The 18,961-nt window shown below is 42.5% G+C and overlaps 1 protein-coding gene across 3 annotated transcripts; it reads right to left on the minus strand.

Annotated features, from left to right (window-relative positions):
- Positions 1-1,985: 1,985 nt before the first annotated feature.
- On the minus strand, positions 1,986-14,763 carry LOC124002731 (B-cell receptor CD22-like). 3 transcript variants are annotated; one of them, XM_046310440.1, is made up of 10 exons: positions 13,549-14,763; positions 11,283-11,360; positions 7,626-7,883; positions 7,092-7,448; positions 6,700-6,951; positions 5,334-5,597; positions 5,162-5,252; positions 5,003-5,057; positions 4,620-4,899; positions 1,986-2,345 (listed from the first exon to the last, which is right to left on the minus strand). In XM_046310440.1, the coding sequence occupies exons 3-9, from the start codon at positions 7,843-7,845 to the stop codon at positions 4,666-4,668; spliced, it is 1,473 nt and encodes a 490-aa protein (XP_046166396.1). In that variant the 5' UTR covers positions 7,846-7,883; positions 11,283-11,360; positions 13,549-14,763; the 3' UTR covers positions 1,986-2,345; positions 4,620-4,665. The 3 variants fall into 3 exon arrangements, with proteins under 3 accessions (XP_046166396.1, XP_046166398.1, XP_046166399.1); XM_046310442.1 differs by lacking the exon at positions 13,549-14,763 and having other exon boundaries at positions 11,283-11,425; XM_046310443.1 differs by lacking the exons at positions 11,283-11,360; positions 13,549-14,763 and adding an exon at positions 8,873-9,114.
- Between the last annotated feature and the right edge of the window lie 4,198 nt (positions 14,764-18,961).

Below are 18,961 nucleotides of genomic sequence, written 5' to 3' on the forward strand. Positions count from 1 at the left end.
AGAGCAGAGGAGAGAGAGTTAGCTTTAGCGGTGCGGAGCGCCTCCGTGATACAGAGAAGAGCAGTCTCAGTTGAATGACTAGTCTTGAAACCTGACTGATTTGGATCAAGAAGGTCATTCTGAGAGAGATAGCGGGAGAGCTGACCAAGGACGGCACGTTCAAGAGTTTTGGAGAGAAAAGAAAGAAGGGATACTGGTCTGTAGTTGTTGACATCGGAGGGATCGAGTGTAGGTTTTTTCAGAAGGGGTGCAACTCTCGCTCTCTTGAAGACGGAAGGGACGTAGCCAGCGGTCAGGGATAAGTTGATGAGCGAGGTGAGGTAAGGGAGAAGGTCTCCGGAAATGGACTGGAGAAGAGAGGAGGGGATAGGGTCGAGCGGGCAGGTTGTTGGGCGGCCGGCCGTCACAAGACGCGAGATTTCATCTGGAGAGAGAGGGGAGAAAGAGGTCAGAGCACAGGGTAGGGCAGTGTGAGCAGAACCAGCGGTGTTGTTTGACTTAGCAAACGAGGATCGGATGTCGTCGATCTTCTTTTCAAAATGGTTGACGAAGTCATCTGCAGAGAGGGAGGAGGGGGGGGGGGGGGAGGAGGATTCAGGAGGGAGGAGAATGTGGCAAAGAGCTTCCTAGGGTTAGAGGCAGATGCTTGGAATTTAGAGTGGTAGAAAGTGGCTTTAGCAGCAGAGACAGAGGAGGAAAATGTAGAGAGGAGGGAGTGAAAGGATGCCAGGTCCGCAGGGAGGCGAGTTTTCCTCCATTTCCGCTCGGCCTTCCGGAGCCCTGTTCTGTGAGCTCGCATTGAGTCGTCAAGCCACGGAGCGGGAGGGGAGGACCGAGCCGGCCTGGAAGATAGGGGACATAGAGAGTCAAAGGATGCAGAAAGGGAGGAGAGGAGGGTTGAGGAGGCAGAATCAGGAGATAGGTTGGAGAAGGTTTGAGCAGAGGGAAGAGATGATAGGATGGAAGAGGAGAGAGTAGCGGGGGAGAGAGAGCTATATATATATTAAATAGCAACATGTGATTGAAGGGCCCGATTCAGACTTGAGATGAGTAGACTCAACATTGTGACTTAAGTCCATGTGAAGTCAAATTATCTCCAGTATGAATAGGGCCTGAATTGAATAACAGTGTGGCTGTACAGTCTTGTACATTAATTGTTAACAGTACTGAAGCTACAGTAATGATTCCCCAATTATTTGTGCCGTCACCCACGGCGACCCAAAAGACTATGGGCAACATTTTCCTCTCGCTAAACCTCACGCAAAGAGCTAAAGAAATACTGCTTAATGACAAGTTTGGTATTGTCTTGTTCCCTTTCAGATATACAAAGCAAAGCTCAGTCTCAAGCCAAGAGACATGTAGAAATAGGCCAAGATGCTATATTATACTATATTAAACTCTATATTAGACCCTTTATTATACTTTATTAAACCCTATAGTCGACCCTATATTATACTATATTAAACCATATGGTAGACACTATAGTATACGATATTAAACCCTATAGTATACTATATTAGACCCTATATTATACTATATTAAACCCAATATTATACTATATTAAACCCTATAGTAGACCCTATATTATACTATATTAAACCATATAGTAGACACTATAGTATACGATATTAAACCCTATAGTATACTATATTAGACCCTATATTATACAATATTAAACCCTATAGTATACTATATTAAACCCTATAGTAGACCCTATATTATACTATATTAAACCATATAGTAGACACTATAGTATACGATATTAATAATAATAATAATAATAATATATGCCATTTAGCAGACGCTTTTATCCAAAGCGACTTACAGTCATGTGTGCATACATTCTACGTATGGGTGGTCCCGGGGATCGAACCCACTACCCTGGCGTTACAAGCGCCATGCTCTACCAACTGAGCTACAGAAACCCTATAGTATACTATAGTATACTATATTAAACCCTATATTATACTATATTAAACCCTATAGTATACTATATTAATCCCTATATTATACTATATTAAACCCTATAGTAGACCCTATATTTAGTAATATAAAGTAAACATGTCTAAAATGTGTCTTCTACTGACAATGCAGTTTTTCAAGAATTTTCCTGATGTTTGCAGAGATCATATTTGCGGTAAATGCTGCGGATGTTGGCTTAAATCAACTTTAAAATTCAAGTGTAGTATGTTTGTTGACTATGTGCTTTCAATTGAATCCCAAGCAGAGTCATCTTGTGTTCAGCACTTCTTGTTGTGTTCAGGTCTCCTTTCATTCAGGTCAACTTGCTTCCGGGTGTGTTGACAGTGCTATAAACCACAGAGAGGTCCTCCTGTGAGAGAGGTCTGATGAGAAAGGAGGCAACATGTTGTCATCAAACCTCAATTCTAGGATCTCATTTAAAGTCATTGTTTCAAGTTTCAAGTTATATTAGTCGTATGTACAGGATACACGTGGTATACACTGTCCAACTAAATGCTTAGTAGCAGGTTCCTTCTCAATAATGCAACAACAGTAAGACATAATAACAGATAACAATACGAACAGAAAGTAAATGTCTCAGAAAAATAGTACAAATATTTTAGCATAAGTATAATACAGGAAGAAAAATTAACTAAAGTAAAAAATAAAATAAAAAACTATAAAAATAACAATAACGAGGCTATACAGGGGTACAGGTTAGTCAAGGTTATTGAGGTAATATGTACATGTACTGTAGGTAGGGGTAGAGTGCAAATGGTCCGGGTAACCATTTGTTTAATTGTTCAACAGTCTTAAGGCTTCCTCTTTAGCGCCTTACGGTCAGATGCCGAGCAGTTGTCAAGATGCACTCAATGGTGCAGCTGTAGAACTTTTTGAGGATCTGGGGACCCATGCTAAATCTTGTTAGTCTCCCGAGGGGGAATAGGCATGGTCGTGCCCTCTTCACAACTGTCTTGGTGTGTTTGGACCATGATAGTTTGTTGGTGAAGTGGACACCAAGGAACTTGAAGCTTTCGACACACTCAACTACAGCTATGTTCATATGAATGGTGGGGGCGTGTTCGGCCGTCCTTTTCCTGTAGTCTACAATCAGCTCCTTTGTCTCGCTCACATTGAGGGAGAGGTTGTTGTCCTGACCTCCTCCCTATAGGCTGTCTCAGTGTTGTCGGTGATCAGGCCTACCACTGTTGTGTCATCTGCAAACTTAAAGATGGTGTTGGAGTCATGCTTGGCCATGCATTCGTGGGTTAACAGGGAGTACAAGAGAGGACTAAGCACGCACCTTGGTCCAGTGTTGAGGATCAGTGGCAGATGTGTTGTTGCCTACCCTTACCTCCTGGGGGCAGCCCGTTAGGAAGTCCAGGATCCAGTTGCAGAGGGAGGTGTTTTGTCCCAGGGTCTTTAGCTTAGTGATGAGCTTTGTGGACACTATGGTGTTGAACTCTGAGCTGTATTCTCACATAGGAGTGCCTTTTGTCCAGGTGGGAAAGGGCAGTGTGGAGTGCAATTGAGATTGTGTCATCTGTGGATCTGTTGGAGGGGGGTATGCAAATCGGAGTGGGTCTAGGGTTTTTGGGATGATCGTGTTGGTGTGAGCCTTTAAAAGCACTTCATGGCTACAAAGGTGAGTGCTACATACAGGTTACCTTGGCGTTCTTGGGCACAGGGACTATGGTGGTCTGCTTGAAACATGTAAGTATTACAGAGAGGTTGAAAATGTCAGTGAAGACACTTGCCAGTTGGTCCGCGCATGCTGTGAGTACACATCCTGGTACTCCGTCTGGCCCCGCGGTCTTGTGAATGTTGACCTGTTTAAAGGTCTTGCTCACATCTGCTACAGAGAGCGTGATCACACAGTTGTCCAGAACAGCTGGTGCTCTCATGCAAGCTTCAGTGTTGCTTGCCTCGAAACGAGGATAAAAGGCATTTAGCCTGCCTGGGCAGTTTGTGCCTGTGTTTCCCTTTGTAGTCTAATAGTTTGCAAGCCCTTCCACATCCAATGATCGTCAGAGCCGCTTTGCCTGTCTCCTCTTCATGCGAATGACGGGATTTGGTCCTGGTCCGGCAGCAGCAGTATATCCTTTGCGTCAGACTCATTAACGAAAACAACTTTTTCCAATTCGAGATGAGTAATTGCTGTTCAGAAATCCAGAAGCTCTTTTCGGTCATAAGAGACGGTGGCAGAAACATTATGTACAAAATAAGTTACAAACAGCGTGAAAACCACACAAAATAGCACAATCGGTTAGGAGCCTGTAAAATGGCAGCCATCCCCTCTGGCGCCATTATTCTCAGTGTGCAAAGAAACAGTGTGACAGTGGTCAGTCCAGTTCAAGTGTTAAGCACTCTGATGGATTGTAGATAGAAACTGTCTCTGAGCCTGTTGATATCAGACCTCATGCTCTGACACCGTCAGCCCGACGGTAAGGGTGTGAACAGCTCGTGGCTGGGGTGTGTGGGGTCCTTGATGATGCTGGGGGCCTTCCTCAGGCACCGTATAGTCTGTATAGATGCTAATACATTTCAAATAAACAACTTTTAAATCATTGTATATCTTAATACATTTAAACCATGCAGCTTCTGGTCTGCATAACATACAAGTGTTATATGCATTCCTAACTGTCAAGTACAAGTACCATTTAATTATGAGATTTTCTGATTTGATGTAATGGCGGGACTGGCTCACTGGGTGGCAGCACTGGCGCGGTTGAATTTCACAACATCGTACAGGACATCCTCTTTCTGGGGTCGAGGCAGTTGGATGGTTGAGTACAGAGGCACTTCATGGATACTGGAGCCAGAGAAGTAGATGCTGGCGTAGTGAACATCATCCTGGCTGTCTGTGTCTGCTCTCTGTGCTGCAGTAGAGGTCATGGCCATGCCTGAGACGTTGACATGAACAAGGCTTGAGTTTACCTGATGGGGAAACAAAACTCCATTTGTTCCATTGTGCTAGAGAAGCCTAATCAAGCGCAGTATCTGAAAGAAAACAAAACAATATCATGTGATCTTAACTCACCTGTCCATTGTCTGCTGTGTCCCTCCTGACAGAGGTGGATGTGGAAACCTTCTTCCTGTTTCGCACATGAACGTGGGAGTAATTGACAGAACGAATGAATAAACAACAATTAAGCTGGTAACATATCAGAATGATAAAGTGAAATGACAAGATGCTCACCTGAACCACATGAGTCCAGAGAGACAGAGGATGAGAACCAGAACAAGCACTGTGATTCCTACAGCTGCATTCTTCACAGATGTTTCTTTCCCTAAACCAACATGGACAACATGAATACACGTGTACCATATAGCGTAGCCTGAAATATTTGAATGATTAAACCATATTTGACCTGCTATAATTATCAATTGAGATGTAGACTTCTGGGCACCAACTTCATTCACAGCCTCACAGTAGTATTCTCCTCTGTCCTCAGAGATGATGTTAGTGATGCTGTAACTCTGTCCTGATGCTTTTGGTGAGGTTACATTCTTCTTGTACCAGGTGTATTTGTCCACAGGTGGGTTGGCATCACTGCTGCAGGTCAGAGTCACTGAACTGCCCTCCACTATTCCACCAGAGGGACTGACTGACACTGAAGTGTTTTTTGGGGCATCTGGTGTTGACGAAGACAGAGGGGTAAGTGTACACAGTCAACATCATGCTGCCACTTCAACAATAGGTTCTGACGTAACCACACCAAGACAGTCTTAAAGAGGGCACGACAACACTTTTTCCCCCTCGGGAGACTGAAAAGATTTGGCATGGGTCCCTAGATACTCAAAAAGTTCTACAGCTGCACCATCGAGAGCATCCTGACCGGTGGCATCACCGCCTGGTCTGGCAACTGCTCGGCATCCAACCCTAAGGCGCTACAGAGGGTGGTGTGTACGGCCTAATACATCACTGGGGCCAAGCTTCCTGCCATCCAGAACCTATATACTTGGCGGTGTCAGAGGAAGGCCCCAAAAATTGGCAAAGACCCCAGTCACCCAAGTCATAGACAGATACCGCCAGATAAATGATGATTAGGGAAATAGGAACAGAGCAGGAGAGACGATAGAGAGAGAAGCTCCTGAGAGGAGGGGAGAGAGAGGGATAGAAAGAGGGAAAGAACCTAATAAGGCAAGCGGTACAGGAGAGCCAAGTCTAGGTCCAGAAGGCTCCTTAACAGTTTCTTCCCCCAAGCCATAAGACTGCTGAACAATTAATCAAATGGCCACCTGGACTATTTACAGCTACTAGCTGTTTATTACCTATGCATAGTCACTTTATCCCTACCTACACGTACAATTTACCTTGACTAACCTGTACCCCTGCACATGGACTCGGTACCGGTACCCCCTTTATTGAGCCTCATTAGTGTTATGTCATTTTATGTGTTACCTTTTATTTTTGACTTTGTTAATTTAGTAAATATTTTCTTAACTCTATTTCTTGAACGGCATTGTTGGGTAAGGTCTACACCTGTTGTATTTGGTGCATGTGACTAATTCAATTAGATTAGATTCGATGAGACTAGATCTCTGGTCCTCTTTCTTGCAAACACGTGACATTGATCTAAAGCTATTAACCATCTGCAGCACCAAAAAGCGAGCAAATTCATTGTGCGGTTTGGGGGTATTTCAAGTTCAGGAGTATAAAAGAACTCAACTCAATACAAGTGCACACACAGTACAAGTGAAGTTTAAAACTGTCATTTATTTACAAATACTTACAAATGACAGTGAGAGTCTCATCAGCAGAGTGGAGATTCCCATATCCTTTTGCAATACAGGAGTAGCTGCCTGCATCCTCTCTGCTGACTGGGTCTAGGAACAGGTAGTTATCTTGGGTGTTCACGAGTTGTCCGTTCTTGTACCAGATGTAGGTGGGGTTTGGGTTGTCAGTCAGAGTACAGGTGGTTCTACAGGTCAGTATCACCGCCTTTCCTTCTGTCACCATGGCAGAAGACGCCTTCACCTGCAGGCCTGGGATTAAAATACCGTAGTACGTTCCTTCACAACAATTCTAATCATATAAAGCAAAACATTCATATTATACAGAATGTCATTTCGACTAAGGTCAAAATACTTGAATGTAACTGATTAGGCATCACATAATGGTGTACCTGTGACAGACAGCCTGACACGCTCCTCTCTTTGAAGGGAATTATACCAATCGAGTTGCGTCCGAGTCTTGAATGTGAACCAGTACTCAGCTGAGTCACTCTCTCTCAGGTCTGTGATTCTCAGGGTGCAGTCTTTCTCTTTAGTCCCAAGGTACTCAGCACGACCTGCATACTCTGGCACCGAGCTCAGGATTTTAGGCGCTTCATTATATTTATCTTGGATATACCAGTTTGGTTCTGAGACTACATGATAACTTGGATGTTGATATGTGCAGGGCAGTTCCACTGTTGACTCCTTCAAGGCACAGATACTCTGATGGATGTAAGTCACGTTGAAACAGTTCTTTCCCAGAACACCTAAAATACCAAAGTAACCCATTGGTTTCATCAATTAGTCAATTATCTTTAAATCAGTTCATTCAGGACTGAACAATAACACTTCAGTGATAGTAAGAATCGTGGTAAGATGCACATTTTAACAATATGAATAATACTAATAATCTTTTGCAAAAAATACTGTAGTTACAGACTCACACACTGCAGGAGAGTGCAGATCCTCGTGGCCTTTTACTGCACAGGAGTAACTGTGTGTAAAATAACTGATAACAGAGTATTGTTGAATGGTGGGTTCATCTAGACGTTGTTCATTCCTGTACCAGATGTAGGTGGGGTTGGGGTTGTCACTCAGAGGACAGGTGGTTCTACAGGTCAGTACTACCCTCTGTCCCCACACTGCGTTGCTGGGAGACACCATAACTTGGCTTTTTTGTCCACACTATGTTGCCGTAGTTGCTGATTTGAGTGTCATAAGAATCCATAGAGAAGTGTCACTCAGTGAGGTGTGAAAGACTTGTCCTTAATTGTTTCATGACATTTTTGAATTGTGTATGTAGGTCTATGGTAAAGCTAGCTTGCCTTGGTTAGTCTAGCGTACTGTAGGTAGATATATACAGGGCCTTCAGAAACTATTCATACCCCTTGACTTATTCCACTTTGTTGTTTTACAGCCTAAATTATAAATGGATTAACTAGATTTGTTTCTCGCCCATCTACACACAATACCCCATAATGAAAGTGATAACACGTTTTTAGAAATATTTGCAAATGTATTGAAAATGAAATACAGAAATATCTAATTTACATAAGTATTCACACCCCTGAGTCAATACTTTGTTGCAGAACCTTTGCCAGTGATTACAGCTGTGAGTCTTTCTGGGTAAATCTAAGAGCTTAGCACACCTGGATTGTACAATTTGACCGTTATATATATTTTTTATATCTTCAAGCACTGCCAAATAGTTTGTTCATTATTGCTAGACAACAAGTCTCTCTCAGATCAGCCCTGGGAGGTTGAGTAACAAACAGAGCTGTGTCCCTGTTGCCCAACACATTTAACCTCACCACAGTACTTAATAGTAGTGGCACCATTCCTAATAGTATAGGGTGAAACGTTAAAAAATAACCGACTGTAGCAGCCCCTCAGATTGTTTAATATAATTTTTATTTTACCTTTATTTAACCAGGTAGGTCAGTTGAGAACAAGTTCTAATTTACAACTGCGACCTGGCCAAGACAAAGCCGTGCGACAAAAACAACAACAGTGTGATGTCCATCACTCCGGTGGGTAACGAGCTAACACCACTCTGGCTGGTAACTTTAGTGGTAGCTACCTCCATCGATTGAATTTACGTTAAAACCAAAGGCGAAAATGACAGTCATTCTGGGGTATGGAACAATCCTCATCCAGATATAGTACGTCCTCTTATTCCAATTTATGTTACCTTCTGAATTCGTCTCTTCTCTACTCGTTATCGTTCTTCTCCTTCTGCAACACACCCGCCTACGCACTCACTCGCGCCACCTCTCCCCAGGTCCTTTTAGCCGGTCGCGACGTCACCGGGCTCATAATGGTCTTGGAAAGTCCCTGAAGAAAGCAGCAGTGCGGCTGGGCAGGGTTGTGTGTGTTTCGGGGGGACGCATGGCTCTCGACCTTCGCCTCTCCGGAGTCCGTATGGAAGTTGTAGCAATGGGACAAGACTGTAACTACCAATTGCGGAGAAAAAGTGTTAAAAGTAAAACTATATATATATATATAAGTCCCTGAACAGAACAGCAAAAGCCATATCCCTAGACTCCACCACAAGTGGTATTCAGTGATGTGTTTGCCCCAAACATAACACTTTGTATTCAGTGATGTGTTTGTCCCAAACATAACACTTTGTATTCAGTGATGTGTTTGCCCCAAACATAACACTTTGTATTCAGTGATGTGTTTGCCCCAAACATGTTTCAGTGATGTGTTTGCCCCAAACATAACACTTTGTATTCAGTGATGTGTTTGCCATAACACTTTGTAAACATAACACTTTGTATTCAGTGATGTGTTTGCCCCAAACATAACACTTTGTATTCAGTGATGTGTTTGCCCCAAACATAACACTTTGTATTCAGTGATGTGTTTGCCCCAAACATAACACTTTGTGATTCCCCAAACATAACACTTTGTATTCAGTGATGTGTTTGCCCCAAACATAACACTTTGTATTCAGTGATGTGTTTGCCCCAAACATAACACTTTGTATTCAGTGATGTGTTTGCCCCAAACATAACACTTTGTATTCAGTGATGTGTTTGCCCCAAACATAACACTTTGTATTCAGTGATGTGTTTGCCCCAAACATAACACTTTGTATTCAGTGATGTGTTTGCCCCAAACATAACACTTTGTATTCAATGTGTTTGCCCCAAACATAACACTTTGTATTCAGTGATGTGTTTGCCCCAAACATAACACTTTGTATTCAGTGATGTGTTTGCCCCAAACACTTTGTATTCACAAACATTTGTATTCAGTGATGTGTTTGCCCCAAACATAACACTTTGTATTCAGTGATGTGTTTGCCCCAAACATAACACTTTGTATTCAGTGATGTGTTTGCCCCAAACATAACACTTTGTATTCAGTGATGTGTTTGCCCCAAACATAACACTTTGTATTCAGTGATGTGTTTGCCCCAAACACTATTTGTATTCAGTGATGTGTTTGCCCCAAACATAACACTTTGTATTCAGTGATGTGTTTGCCCCAAACATAACACTTTGTATTCAGTGATGTGTTTGCCCCAAACATAACACTTTGTATTCAGTGATGTGTTTGCCCCAAACATAACACTTTGTATTCAGTGATGTGTTTGCCCCAAACATAACACTTTGTATTCAGTGATGTGTTTGCCCCAAACATAACACTTTGTATTCAGTGATGTGTTTGCCCCAAACATAACACTTTGTATTCAGAACAAAGTACATTTCTTTGTCACACTTGTTTCACAGTTTTACTTTAGTGCCTTATTGCAAACAAGATGCACATTTTGGAATATTTTTTATTCCTTTCAGGCTTCCTTCTTGTCACTCTGTCATTTAGGTTAGTATTGTAGATGAACTACAATGTTGTTGATCTATCCTCGGTTTTCTCCAATCACAACCATCACAACCATTATACTCACCATTAGCTCATGTTGAAATCCCTGAGCGGTTTCCTTCCTCTCCGGCAATTGAGTTAGGGAGGACGCCTATATCGTTATAGTGACTGGGTGTATTGATACACCATCCAAAGTATAATTAATAACTTCACCACACTCAAAGGGATATTCCATTTATTTGTATTTTTTCCCACCTACCAATAGGGGCCCTTCTTTGCGAGGCATTGGAAAGCCTCCCTGGTCTTTGTAGTTGAATCTGTGTTTGAAATTCAGTGTGTTTGAAATTCCGTGTTCGACTGAGGGACCTTACAGATAATTAATTGTATGTGTGGGGTAAAGAGATAAGGTAGTCATTCTAAAAATCACGTTAAACACTATTATTGCACACAGAGTGAGTCCATGAAACTTAAGCACATTTTTACTCCTGAACATATTTATGCTTTCCATAACAAATGGGTTGAATACTTATTGACACAAGACATTTCAGCTTTTCATTTTTTATTAATTTGTAAAACTTTCTTAAAACATAATTCCACTTTGAAATTATGGGGTATTGTATGTAGGACACAAAATCTCAATCTCAATGAATCTTAAATTCAGGCTGTGATAACAAAATGTGAAAAAAAGTCAAGGGGTGTGAATACTTTCTGAAGGCACTATATGTAGATTGAACAATACAGAGAAAGAGGGTAAGAAATGAATGAGTCCATACCTGCCACAGACCAGAGAAGGACCACCAACACACTTCCTGCTGTTCTCAAGGCCATTGTTGCATCTCCCACCCTGCAGTCTTAGACACATAAAGGTAGACAACTAAAACACTTGATAACTGGTGAAATAACTACACCTGATACTTAGCACACAGTGTTAAGGGTGTGTAAGGGAGGCAAAGTCAGGTGCAGGAGAGTAGCGTGTAGTAACAGGCAAACTTTTATTCCGATCCAAAACGACAGCACAGAATACAATAAACGTGCCCAAAACACGGAACATGAACCAAAAATCAGGCGCGTAGTAAATACCCACATAACATACAACAATTTCACACAAAGACATGGAGGGGAACAGAGGACTAAATACATGCAATGTGATTAGGGAACAAGACAAAACAAATGGAAATAAGAAAAATGGAGCGGTGCTGGCTAGAAAGCCGGTGACGCCGAACACCACCTGAACAAGGAGAGGAGCCGACGTGACACACAGCATGATTATTCATGTATTGGTCTGAATCTGTTTTATTCTCGGAACGTGTAGAATACACTCCAAGAGGTCTTTAAAACCTCGTAAGGATCGGACCCTTTTTTCCCAATTTTCGCCTAAAACGACACACCAAATCTATTTGCCTGTAGCTCAGGACCTGAAGCAAGATTCTGGATATTGTTGATACCATGTGGAAATGTGAATCTGGTAAAATGGTAAAGATCTGGTAAAAGACAATACGAAGACAATAGCATGCATTTCTGGGGGGGCAGTCTTGTATCCAGTTTGCCCAAATGTGCCCAATTGGTTTAATCATACATTCTCAAGTTCATAACTGTGCACTCTCCTCACACAATACCATGGTATTATTTCACTGTAATAGTTACTGTAAACTGGACAGTGCAGTTAGATTAAGAAGAATTTAAGTCTCATGCAATATAGTCCTGCATTGAACAGGCTACTGTAGGCTATGTCATAGAAATGAAAAGCTATTTCCATGTGAAAATGTTATAGAATTTGCTCCATTGGTTTTGTTGGTAGGCCTAATTTATGCTCCAATAACCACAATAGCCGGCTAGTAGGCTATATGTGGTGTTCAATGCAGGCCTACATTACATGAGACGTTTAAATGTGTTTTTACCTCATGAAAGGCTTGACATGAATTCATTCATATTTGACTTGGTCTGTAACTGTAAGGGTAAAGCCTCAGTGTTCACTGTAAATGTGTGCTGGAAGTTGCACACAATTCTCACAATGTTCAAGTTTCCACTCACAAGACCTCAAATTCGCTCAGTGCCCCAAAACATTAGAGGGAACATGGGTCAGGACACAAGTAGCTGATACAGAACTATACTTCCTTTTAAGACCGTATACAAAACATTAGAGAACTATACTTCCTTTTTTTTAAGACCGTCTACACAGAGTATACAAAACATTAGAGGGAACATGGGTCAGGACACAAGTAGCTGATACAGAACTGGAGTCCATACTTCCTTTTTAAGATACGAAACGCAATGGGTCAGGACACAAGTAGCTGATACAGAACTATACTTCCTTTTAAGACCGTCTACACAGAGTATACAAAACATTAGAGGGAACATGGGTCAGGACACAAGTAGCTGATACAGAACTATACTTCCTTTTTAAGACCGTCTACACAGAGTATACAAAACATTAGAGGGAACATGGGTCAGGACACAAGTAGCTGATACAGAACTATACTTCCTTTTTAAGACCGTCTACACAGAGTATACAAAACATTAGGAACACCTGCTCAGGTGTCCAGGGGAAGCTATGATCCCTTATTGATGTCACTTGTTAAATCCACTTTAATCAGTGTAGATGAAGGGGAGGAGACAGGTTAAAGAAGAATGTTTAAGCCTTGAGACATGGACTGTGTATGTGTGCCATTCAGAGGGGCTGAATGGGCAAGACAAAATATTCATTAAGTGCCTTTGAACGGGGTATGGTAGTAGGTGCCAGGCGCACTGGTTTGTGTCAACAACGGCAACGCTGCTGGGCTTTTCACTCTCAACAGTTTATCTTGTGTATCAATAATAGTCCACCACCCAAAGGACATCCAGCCAACTGTGGGAAGTATTGGAGTCAACATGGCCCAGCATCCCTGTGGAAGGCTTTCGGCACCTTGTAGAGTCCATGTCCCGATGAATTGAGGCTGTTCTGAGCGTAAATGGGGGGGTGCAACTCAATATTAGGAAGGTGTTCATTCTGCAGAACAAACCACCAAGAACAAGTAGAATGGTAATGTAAAAGGTACTTACAGCGTGAAGAGAGGAGTTTGGTAGGAGACCTTATACTGGCTGTGTGAAACAGAAGAGTGTGAGTTCTGTGGTTGACACCAACTAGATGTACTGAGGGTCTAAGATGTTGATGCACAGCTGGCTTCCTGTACCCATGATGCCTTTTCCTGACAACCAACACGCCACTGAAGTGCTTATAAACAACATGTGAACATAATTGGACCGTTCCAATAGGCCTGTGGTTTCTCTGCACTTCTGTAGGTCTCACCAGCTACACTAAAACATGTTGTTTCCAGTGGACTGTACTACAGCGCTCTCTACTGGCATCTCAACAACACAACAGCCATCAATGTTTCTCAAAAACAGTCTATTTTGCAACAGACAGGCACTTCCTGGTTTCTGTGGTGGATGCCTGTGTAGTGAACATCATCCTGCTCGCCTGTGTAGTGAACATCATCCTGCTCACCTGTGTAGTGAACATCATCCTGCTCGCCTGTGTAGTGAACATCATCCTGCTCGCCTGTGTAGTGAACATCATCCTGCTCGCCTGTGTAGTGAACATCATCCTGCTCGCCTGTGTAGTGAACATCATCCTGCTCGCCTGTGTAGTGAACATCATCCTGCTCGCCTGTGTCCACTCTCTTTGCTGCAGTAGGGGTCATGGCCTGATGTAGCCAGGTGGTTAAAACACATTGCTGTATTCATTTCTATCCACTAGATGAAACTGTCCATTTAAGAGATCAGTAAATAATGTGTACATGGTGTTATGGGATTGCTCCTGCACATTGTGTAAGAGCGAGAGCAAGAAATGACATTGGAGAGCTGTTGTAATCCATTATGGGTCCAATATGACTTATTATGGGTCCAATGTAACTCACCAGCATTATGACCAGGAGTACAACTTTCCCCAATTGGATCCTTTGTTCGTACCCCCCCAGGGCAATTGAACCAATCACAGAGGCTGCTCCAAGATGACGCCGGCGGAGAAGAGTTAATCATAGTGGACTTTTAGTCAGTCATCACTAGCTGGCCTCCACCCGGTTACTCAACCCTGCACCTTAAGAGGCTGTTGCCCTGTATAGACGTGGAATCACTGGTCAATTTAATCATGGAAAACTAGTCACTGTAATACTGTTTACATATTGTACTGCTTTACTCATTTCATATGTATTGTATTGCAGGGTAGCCTAGTGGTTAGAGCGTTGGACTAGTAACCGGAAGGTTGCAAGTTCAAATCCCCGAGCTGACAAGGTACAAATCTGTCGTTCTGCCCCTGAACAGGCAGTTAACCCACTGTTCCTAGGCCGTCATTGAAAATAAGAATTTGTTCTTAACTGACTTGCCTAGTAAAATAAAAAAATAAAACAAAAATTGTTGGGTTCTGGGAATATGAAATGTTAGTTATCCATGTCACTGATGGAGTGCTAAGGTTTAGAGGCTCTATACCAGAAGAACAGATATCACTAAGGTTTAGAGGCTCTATACCAGAAGAACAGATATCACTAAGGTTTAGAGGCTCTACACCAGAAGAACAGATATCACTAAGGTTTAGAGGCTCTACACCAGAAGAACAGATATCACTAAGGTTTAGAGGCTCTACACCAGAAGAACAGATATCACTAAGGTTTAGAGGCTCTACACCAGAAGAACAGATATCACTAAGGTTTAGAGGCTCTACACCAGAAGAACAGATATCACTAAGGTTTAGAGGCTCTACACCAGAAGAACAGATATCACTAAGGTTTAGAGGCTCTACACCAGAAGATATCACTAAGATATCAGATATCACTAAGGTTTAGAGGCTCTACACCAGAAGTGAGGAAGAACAGATATCACTAAGGTTTAGAGGCTCTACACCAGAAGAACAGATATCACTAAGGTTTAGAGGCTCTACACCAGAAGAACAGATATCACTAAGGTTTAGAGGCTCTACACCAGAAGAACAGATATCACTAAGGTTTAGAGGCTCTACACCAGAAGAACAGATATCACTAAGGTTTAGAGGCTCTACACCAGAAGAACAGATATCACTAAGGTTTAGAGGCTCTACACCAGAAGAACAGATATCACTAAGGTTTAGAGGCTCTACACCAGAAGAACAGATATCACTAAGGTTTAGAGGCTCTATACACAGAAGAACAGATATCACTAAGGTTTAGAGGCTCTACACCAGAAGAACAGAATCACTAAGGTTTAGAGGCTCTATCAGGTTTAGAGGCTCTAAGAAGTGAGGAAGAACAGATATCACTAAGGTTTAGAGGCTCTACACCAGAAGAACAGATATCACTAAGGTTTAGAGGCTCTATACCAGAAGAACAGATATCACTAAGGTTTAGAGGCTCTACACCAGAAGAACAGATATCACTAAGGTTTAGAGGCTCTATACCAGAAGAACATATATCACTAAGGTTTAGAGGCTCTACACCAGAAGAACAGATATCACTAAGGTTTAGAGGCTCTACACCAGAAGAACAGATATCACTAAGGTTTAGAGGCTCTACACCAGAAGTGAGGAAGAACAGATATCACTAAGGTTTAGAGGCTCTACACCAGAAGAACAGATATCACTAAGGTTTAGAGGCTCTACACCAGAAGTGAGGAAGAACAGATATCACTAAGGTTTAGAGGCTCTACACCAGAAGTGAAGGGTTATAGGAGGAAGGTATATAGTGGGGTAGAGTAGAGGTCAGGTTAGACGAAGTGAGGAAGAACAGATATCACTAAGGTTTAGAGGCTCTACACCAGAAGTGAAGGGTTATAGGAGGAAGGTATATAGTGGGGTAGAGTAGAGGTCAGGTTAGACGAGGTGAGGAAGAACAGATATCACTAAGGTTTAGAGGCTCTACACCAGAAGTGAAGGGTTATAGGAGGAAGGTATATAGTGGGGTAGAGTAGAGGTCAGGTTAGACGAAGTGAGGAAGAACAGATATCACTAAGGTTTAGAGGCTCTACACCAGAAGTGAAGGGTTATAGGAGGAAGGTATATAGTGGGGTAGAGTAGAGGTCAGGTTAGACGAAGTGAGGAAGAACAGATATCACTAAGGTTTAGAGGCTCTACACCAGAAGTGAAGGGTTATAGGAGGAAGGTATATAGTGGGGTAGAGTAGAGGTCAGGTTAGACGAGGTGAGGAAGAACAGATATCACTAAGGTGTAGAGGCTCTACACCAGAAGTGAAGGGTTATAGGAGGAAGGTATATAGTGGGGTAGAGTAGAGGTCAGGTTAGACGAAGTGAGGAAGAACAGATATCACTAAGGTGTAGAGGCTCTACACCAGAAGTGAAGGGTTATAGGAGGAAGGTAGAGTTTGGGATAGAGGTCAGGTTAGACGAAGTGAGGAAGAACAGATATCACTAAGGTTCTGTCGAGCAACAGGGATGCATTGGCTGTTCGGTTGTGGAGGAGGAGACTCAGCCTAGGAGAAAGAGTTAAATAGCAGTACTTGTGTGAGATTTTTGGGGGGTCTGAATTACAGCTGTATCAACCCTTTGGGAAGAATTACACTTGGTTAAGCTTCTCTGGTGTCCGTGAGTTATGTACTCTGAAAAAGTAGAACCTAACAGTATGTACTGTATTCTATTCCACTGTATTTTAGTCAGTGCCACAACGACATTGCTCGTCTTAATATTGATTTATTATTTAATTCCATTCGTTCACTTTTAGATGTGTGTATTGTTGTGAATTGTTAGATACTACTGCACTGTTGGAGCTAGGAACACAAGCATTTGGCTACACCTGCAATAACATCTGCTAAATATGTGTGTGTGACCAATACAACAACATTTGATTTGAGATGGGTAAATAATCTGGATGGGTATCTCATATTTTACATCTGCAATGTATAAGAGTTTGTTTTGTAATATTTAAATGCCAGATGGTCATGTTAGCCTGTTGATACTTTCAGATTGACATGAGGATGTTAGCTTCTTGCTAGCTGAATACCAGGGCTCTCAGAAGCACGTTGTGGAGAGATGAGGATCTACTGTTCCATATGGGGTTAAGGGTAGCACGTGGACAGCGTGTAAGTATCCATATTGTAATTGATGACAGAATGGATTTGAGTTCTTTGTTGATGGACATCTTGTACTCAGACATTTGAAACGCTAGAAAGTCCATTCTAACTGTGAACATTGTGCTCTTTGTATTTTCTGTATTTCTGATGTTGAAAGCAGAGCCACTACTCTAATAATAATAATAATAATAATATGCCATTTAGCAGACGCTTTTATCCAAAGCGACTTACAGTCATGTGTGCATACATTCTATGTATGGGTGGTCCCGGGAATCGAACCCACTACCCTGGCGTTACAAGCGCCATGCTCTACCAACTGAGCTACTCTTTCTGCAGTTCATTTTGTACTTATTGTACATATTGTTTTTATGCACTTTACTAACAGATTGTTTTCCACTTGATGGTGATTTAGACTGAACTTTACTTTATGGTGACTTCACCGTACATTATCCTATTTTAAATGTAAGCTTTGACAAAATGAACAAACCCAAATGAGTTTTGTGTCCTGTGCTGGGTTTACTTTCGCCAGGCTACACTGATGTTGTCATTCCACAGTCATTGAGTCCATCTCCACACAAACCACTGTAGCTCTCAGTCAACTAACTCCAACAGACTCACCTGTCCAGGAGACTGGAGACATTCAGGTCCTTCTACTGTTTAGGAGTATCTGCCTGCATCCTCACTGCTGACTGGGTCTTTTGAGTTGGTGTACCAGATGTGGGTGGAGTTGTCAGAGTACAGGTGGTGCTACAGGTCACTTTGAGTTGGTGTACCAGATGTAGGTGTAGTTGTCAGAGTACAGGTGGTGCTACAGGTCACTTTGAGTTGGTGTACCAGATGTAGGTGGAGTTGTCAGAGTACAGGTGGTGCTACAGGTCACTTTGAGTTGGTGTAACAGATGTGGGTGGAGTTGTCAGAGTACAGGTGGTGCTACAGGTCACGTTGAGTTGGTGTACCAGATGTAGGTGGAGTTGTCAGAGTACAGGTGGTGCTACAGGTCACTTTGAGTTGGTGTACCAGATGTAGGTGGAGTTGTCAGAGTACAGGTGGTGCTACAGGTCACTTTGAGTTGGTGTACCAGATGTGGGTGGAGTTGTCAGAGTACAGGTGGTGCTACAGGTCAGTGTCAGATTCCTCTGCCCCTTTGTCACTCACTCCCTACATCACAAGGGACTTGCTGTGGGGTCGTACTCTGGTGACCTGGTCCTCATGTTCAGAGTGGTGTATGTGTCACTGTTAGGATCAGGCAGACTCTCTGTTGGAGAGAGACACACACAGAGTCATGGGTAACTGCATTCGTGGACTGTGTCTGGAAGTGGGCGTTCTGAAACAAGTGGGAGGCTCAACATCAGTGGGTGTATTGAATCCTAACCGCTAATTTGGCAGATTGGTTTCCACCAAAGACTGTTTAAAGTGACTGCTTG

The sequence above is a fragment of the Oncorhynchus gorbuscha genome, linkage group LG18 (genome assembly GCF_021184085.1).
Source record: "Oncorhynchus gorbuscha isolate QuinsamMale2020 ecotype Even-year linkage group LG18, OgorEven_v1.0, whole genome shotgun sequence".
Taxonomy (NCBI): Eukaryota; Metazoa; Chordata; class Actinopteri; order Salmoniformes; family Salmonidae; genus Oncorhynchus; species Oncorhynchus gorbuscha.